Source organism: Poromitra crassiceps, assembly GCF_964638095.1.
Source record: "Poromitra crassiceps genome assembly, chromosome: 11".
Classification (NCBI taxonomy): domain Eukaryota; kingdom Metazoa; phylum Chordata; class Actinopteri; order Beryciformes; family Melamphaidae; genus Poromitra; species Poromitra crassiceps.
This window is the reverse complement of record NC_139643.1, coordinates 22,864,731-22,872,055: the sequence shown is the minus strand read 5'-3', so window position 1 is coordinate 22,872,055 and position 7,325 is coordinate 22,864,731. Positions and strand designations below refer to the sequence as shown.

The 7,325-nt window shown below is 40.2% G+C and overlaps 1 protein-coding gene across 1 annotated transcript in view; it reads right to left on the bottom strand.

Annotated features, from left to right (window-relative positions):
• Window positions 1–6,290: 6,290 nt before the first annotated feature.
• LOC310784902 (major histocompatibility complex class I-related gene protein-like) overlaps window positions 6,291–7,325 on the bottom strand; it is a gene marked incomplete at both ends in the record, with an annotated part of 8,566 nt that continues 7,531 nt past the window's right edge. Inside the window, one exon of the mRNA XM_083645932.1 lies at window positions 6,291–6,313. Within this exon, the coding sequence (XP_083502058.1) occupies window positions 6,291–6,313 (23 nt within the window). The remainder of the gene's footprint in view (window positions 6,314–7,325) is intronic.

The following is a 7,325-nucleotide window of genomic DNA, read 5'->3' as shown; positions in this document are numbered from 1 at the left end:
TTTCTCTGGTCATAAGAACAGAAAAGAAAAAAGGCGGTTGGTTCCTTGTTTTCTGTACACACATGAATGACAAGTCCTCTATAAAATATTTAAAAGGATACTTATTCTAATAGATTGTTGTAAAAAAAAATACTGATAGACGTCTGTAAAATCAGAATCAGAATTGTCTTTATTGCCAAGTAAGTTTACAAACAGGCTACAAGGAATTTACTTTGGTGTTCAGTGCATAGCATCAATGAACATAGTAAGATAACTTAGGAGAGTAAATGTAAAAGGCAAGTACTGCAAGTCAAGAAGCATCAAATATAAAATACACATGTTCAAAGTACTCTATATTACCACCGCCTGTCGTGAGAGTAAGTGTTGTTCTTCGGCTGCTAGTTCAGTGAGTTTTGCTCGTAGACTGATCAGACTGATACTGTTGGAATCTGTGGATTCAGCTTTCATTTGACATCTTGTTGGACTCAGTGCAAACAAACAACAACTACTGCGACCACCACAACATGTACTTTTGTGGCAAGGGGGTAAACAGGTACTCTGGACAAAAATCAATAATATCAAATATCAAATAGAAACATTTACACAGAGAGAATAATATGTACATATCTTTTATAATCAAAAGTCAAAGCTTGAGGGAGTGAAGGCTTTGCCACCTCAATGATGTGATTTTGAGTCATGCAGATGCATCACTAATGCACTTTCCTCTGTCCAGACTTTAAAAGCAGCACAGCTGATCACAGTTTGAAGGTGTTGTACCTCGAGGAGAGTTTTTTTGTTCTCTTTCTTTACTTTGTCCTTTATTACAAATTAAATAGAAGTGATGAGATTCATGGTAAAAAATAGACTCTTTTCATCACAGAGCCCAGAACAGGTGTGTTGTAAAGTGGTCATTCCTTCACTCCCCTAGACATGGACCCAGTCACACTCCCTATAGTCACATACTGTACTGTACACACAGAGCAGAGTGACACTCCCTATAGTCACATACTGTACACACAGAGCAGAGTCACACTCCCTATAGTCACATACTGTACACACAGAGCAGAGTGACACTCCCTATAGTCACATACTGTACACACAGAGCAGAGTGACACTCCGTAGTTATACTGTACACAGAGCAGAGTGACACTATATATATATATATATATATATATTATATATATTATATACATATATACACACACACACACACACACACACACACACACACACACACACACACACACACACACACACACACACAGTAAGATGTAGCTATGTTTCTATATATATAGATAATTTGTCACATTTATGTTTTTATATATAGGCTATATTATAATATAGCCTATATTGGCAGATTTTGGTACTATTTTTTCTAAGTTTTTCAAAATGTTTTCTCTTTTTGTTAGATTCTCTACCAGAGCTAATTCAGAATCAGAATCAGAATCAGAAAGACTTTAATGATCCCCGGGGGGAAATTGGGAATTGATTGAGCTATGCGTTTAGGGGCAGGCCGTTCTATCACACAGCCACTACAAAGGTGTGTGAGATCACCCTCATTTTATGAATGAACCTGATGAAGCGCATCTGTGAAACATGATGTTCTGACATCTGTTGCCAATAAATTATGTATCTTTGAAAGTCGGTCTTCCTGCAGATTTGTGGAGTGTGCGGTCTCCCTATATACAAAAAGCAGGAAGTAAAACAGGTGCAAGCAAGACTATTGATTAGAGCCCCGGGACTGGGCCAGCTGTCCCTGCAGCGGAGGAACAGCAAACAGGACCTTCTTTGCACCTCTGTTTTACTTCCTGCGTTTTAGACACAAAATGGCTGATTTGGGTGGGATGTGAAATAGGCTAATGGACTTATCCTGATGAGTTTGTTTTTTATCCAATATAGAATATTACTTTATTAATCTCCCTCCCCGGCAACCTTCAGATAGTCCACTGCTCAAACCTCTGAACCTACCGCCCAAGTCTACCAGTCCACCCTATAGCAGGCTCAAGGTCTTTTTAGAACAAAAGAGAAAAATACGTGTGAATAAATCGCACGACAAAAAGGGGAAAAAATACAAATCCGCTCAGCAAATTTAGATTTGGTATGAATAGTCCCACAGAGATAAATGTTTGTTTGTTTGTTTGTTCTTAATCGCCATGCAATTAATTCACACTGATTATTCGCTTTTGGTCTGAAAAGATTAAAACTGGCCTTGCTCAAGAGTAGCGTATGTTTGGTCTTGGTCCATGGTGGCTGGACTGAGGCCCTGGTAGGTGGAGTCTGGCTGCATAGTAGAGTATGTTTGGTCTTGGTCCATGGTGGCTGGACTGAGGCCCTGGTAGGTGGAGTCTGGCTGGGATCTGGAGGCTGGAGGCCAGTTGGCATAGGTGACATTCTGTAAAAAAGAATACAATATTAAGTTTAGTAAGGTTACAAGGCAGGAGAGCACACCAGCGGTAGCCATGGAAACAGTCCTCCATCTTGCATGTATCCTACATCTATGCTGTTTTAGGCTGTGTGTCCATCAGAGGAGGTTTTTCCAGTGAGGCATAGGAGGATGGTCCTCCTCTATTAGATTGGGGATTTTATATAAAAAAAAATATATATTAAAAATTTTTTTTTTTTTTTTTTTCATTTTTCATATTTTTTTTTATAATAAAATATCAATCAAATGTGTTTTTTCTTATGTGCAGACGCTCATTTTTTCATTCATTATATAGCTCCATGCAGAGGAGTCACTCTGGCCCTGGTCCCAGCATGGGGGAGGGGATTAAAAAACACCCGCCCTGTGGGCTTGATTTATTTGGTAATTTATCTAATGAAAAAATAAGATTGGTTGAAAAAGACTTGCAATTCACAGAAAATAGTGAGAGTGATGTGTTTTCCAACGAATCAGATTGAGGAGGAGGGGAGCTCTCCCTTAGCCCGTGAAACCAGGTGAAACCCTAATTGGTTGTCGTTTGATAGATAGATTGCTTGACATTGATTGACATTCTGTATTGTCCAATGCTGATGAATACGTCTGAAAATCGGCAACTTTGTTCCACTGCCTGGTCTGTGGTCACGCTGAATCAAGGAGGTGAAATCCACTGCTTGACCTGACAGGAAGGATTTACTGAGACAGTAGCAGCATATCATATTTCCCTCTTATTTTTATTTACTTTTTTATCAATCAGTAAGTGTTCACAAGCCAGACAGTCGTTGATATTGGATTACCACCAAAACGAGTTTCGAGTTGCGGGGAGACGAGCTGCGCGATACAGGCTTTTTGCAATGTCAGAAAACTGGAATATTTGCAACGTCTCGACTGCAGCGTTTCCCCTACAGACAGCACGGATATTCAAGTAAGTCAATTGATTTCAAGTTATCCGAACCTTCTATTAAATTCGGCGTGGAAATGGTTCACCGAGCAGCGCTATTTTTGTCGTATTGAAGTTTCATCCTGTAATTTCTTATACTAAAACCCGCAAACTTTAAATTCACACATTTTTAACTGAATTTGGCCTGTAAATCGATAGCTGACAGCGGGCTCAATTTTAAAGCTTGAGTGGTGATCTTTATATCATATGAAAGTAGAAGAAATAAGGAATCGATTGGGATGAAGCATGTCAACCTAGGATGTCGGGAAGGGGGGGTAAATAACACTCCAAAGTTGATAACTAAATGAGTAGTGCAGCACTGTTCACAGGAAGACACACTCTCGTTCCAGATGCAATTAAGTGTAATTTAACGCTATTTGACAACAGTTTCGGCCATAGACTTTGTCAAGTATCATACAAACAGTGCAAGACAGCCATTATAAAGACAGGTTAGCTGATTGAATGGACAACACCTGTCTTGTGAAAGCACACCTGAGTGTGAGACATCATAGGATGAATCAAAACATTGATGTCACAGGTAGGCTGTATACCATAATATATCATGAATCTATGTGAATAAATAGATTTATATAAATAGTAATCACAGCCTAATGCATAGAGATAAATCCTGAAACCTTCTCGCAACAGTTGTAGCCTAAGCCAGTGGTTTTCAAAGTGGGGTCCCCAGCAAAAAGGGGGGATAATCTATTTTCACTATAATTCCATGCCATCCATAAGTAACACAATCTAAGATAGTGTAGAAGTGAGTAACTAGGCTAATTATAACCATAACAGCACAAATAATTGACAAAAATCTCGAAATAAATATACAGTATTTACTCTGAGAAATGAAATAATGAGAAAAGGAACAATTATTGATGGTTAAAACTGAATAATGACATCACAACAGTCTAATCCTAATGCTAATTTAAAATGAGATTTGGGCGTTTTGGGCAAAAACTGCTTGTGGGTGAGAGTATCAGCAGCAGAGCACACGTCATATTTTCCCTGGGACCGCCTCAGGTGCCAGGTGCTGTTCCGTCCTGTAGTCCTCTCACTGGGTGCTAATGCAATGCTCCTCACTGGGTGGAAAGCTAAGAGGCTTGACAGCATGGGAAACATGGCAAATACACACACACACACATGCGCGCGCGCGCGCACACGTGAAAAAAAAAGCCCCCAAAAAAAGCCCACATTTTTCAAAGGGGCCGCACTAGCTTCCTCCCCTGTTGCCAAGCTCACCAGCCACCACTGGTGTCCATATAGTGTTTTTCCTCATTAAAAGCAGAGAGAGGTGGCTGCAAGGTGCAGAAAAGATGGCCTCTGCAGAAAAGAGCTTTTGTCTTCCTAAAGGCACACCAATCAAACATTCTGCAACCAACACAGGAGAGACCATAGAACCATAGACCATAGAACATTTCACTCGAACCAAACCGTTAAAAAAAACTTAAAAAATATTTTCTTTAAATCCGCTTTTTTTAAATGTTATGGTCTCCCCTGTTTCTAAATATATCTGAACCGTTTGGTTTGAACAAGTAAAACTGTTTTTATAAGCATTTTAGGAAATGTCTATGGGAAAATAAATGGCGGATGAAAATCTCTGGTACAGTGCTGAAGCAGGAAGTGAGGTTCACTTTGGCTCTCTATGCCATCAAACATTCTCCAACAACTGCCAACATCCTCAGACAACTGCCTGTTGGTGTTTGTCCGTGTTTGTTGGAGAATGTTTGATTGGTGTGCCTAGGGATGGGAATTGATAAGATTTTAGCGATTCCGATTCCATTTTCGATTCTGCTTATCGATCCGATTCCTTATCGATTCTCTTATCGATTCTCATTGGGCAAGGAAAAAGTACAAACGGGTTTATTAACATTAATTTTCTTTTATATTATTATCATTATAAATATGTATTCTTATTCAGCTCTGAGATCAGATTGCTCTTTTCAATCCCATACCAAGCAGGGATCAGTGTCTGTTAAACTGGCTTTGTTTGGGGGTTTGTATTTTGGGTTGAGCATCTTTGTCATCTCCCTATAGAAAATATATAGTGGGAATGAATGAAACAGAACTAGTCGTTAGAATGACAACATGCAACTTTGACATTTTACTTTAGCTGGCATGTCAGACAAACTCACTGTTCGGTGACATTCGTTTACCCTCACCTCGGTCATTTTACTCTTCCCTGCCTGGGTGAATGGAGGGGCTAGAAGTGCGCAGCACAAGTAGTACTCGCTGCAGCCTCTGACCCAGAGCGACTACCAGCCTCTGAACCAGTCTGACTCTGAACGTCATCATCCTCTAAATTAAATGGATTGAAATGGAGTATTGGTGAAATCTGGTTTACGCAATGAAACAAATGGCACAAACAATAAACACACAATAGCCAGGGTCTGGAGGAGCGCTAACGTTAGCCGCGCTGCTGTTAGCCACTATCGTCACTCCGTAGCACATCAGAAACGTGACATTCCTCCAAAATTATTGCATGCTGTGTGGACAAATGTTTCTGCATATTGCTAGTATTTCCCCCCTTTGACGAAATAGAGGTTTTGCAAGCATTGCAAGTGGCACTGTGGTCATCGTTTTGCTTCTGTCTAGACGCCATGGTGGCTGCAGTCTAAACAAAACAAGGCTGCGTTGCGTGCGTGTCGCAGCGTGTAACGTCATCGCGCATGGAATCGATAGTGGAATTGTTAAGGATTTTGGCTAACGATTCCAAGGAATTGATCCACTGGGACCCGGTTCTCAACAAGAACCGGTTCTCGATTCCCATCCCTAGGTGTGCCTTGTGCTTAACTTTAACTAAACAAACTCATCAGAAAGATGAGCACTTGAACATACGTCAGTGTGATAAGAACTACCTAAAATGACAGAAACCATCAGCCAGACACCAGAGGGCAATCGAGGTGTTTTGGCTTCACTTTTTGGGAGCTGACATGACGTCCATATATTATACCATCAATGGTGGAACTGGAAACTAACTATGAGAATAAACAGAGATACAAAGAGTTAAAACAATTCACCTGCAGGTTTATGGAGCCTGAGTTTCCCCTGGTGTTCGAACCTGTGGAACAGACAGTACAAAGATTTTTATTTGTGTGTGTGTGTGTGTGTGTGTGTGTGTGTGTGTGTGTGTGTGTGTGTGTGTCTACTGGAAGATGATGGAAGATGATAGTTTACAGGGTTGAAAGCAACTCACCATCACTTTCTCTCTTTCTCTTCCATCTGTAGAGCAGCAGCAGCACCAAAACAACCACAACAACAACAACAACAGTCACACAGACACACACAGCCACGACCAGGAAGTCACCTGGGCGAGAGAGATAGAGGGAGAGTGGGGAAGAAGGGAGAGAGAATATGGGGGGGGGGGGGGGGGGGTATCGAGAGAAGCAGGGGGTGCAGGGCCAAAAAGATGAAGGGAATAATATAAATGAGAAAATCATCCTATTTTATGTGGATATCAAATAGTTTGGTATCAACTAAAGAGGAGACAAACTGTAAATCACAAGTCAGATGTTTTCTGAGTGACAGCTGATTCATCTATAGCTTAACTTGTACTTAGAAACAATGTTAACATGTTCAACACATCCTAAACTACATGTGTATCTTGTGTTGCTGTAAACTCCTCTAAAGATATGACATTTTTATGTGTAGGCTAATGCATGTATAAAACATTTTACATTGTGAAAAATATGATATCGTTTTACAATGTGTGAAATCTTACTTTTCTCAATTGGAGAGGAGGAATCAGCTCTGGTTGTTGTTGCAGGCAGGTCAGCTGGAGGAGTGGTTGTTGTTGTTGTTGTTGGAGGAAGAGGAACTGGTTAAAGGTGAAACACATTCTGTTATATGCTTTTAAAGGGTTTCCTACCTTTAACTTTTAACTTAACTAGGCAGGTTTTAACTTAAATTAATTGATGCTTGAAACACTTGTTAGATCCAGTTAGCATATTCACCATGTAAACATTTTATATAGCCACAAGCGGGAATTGA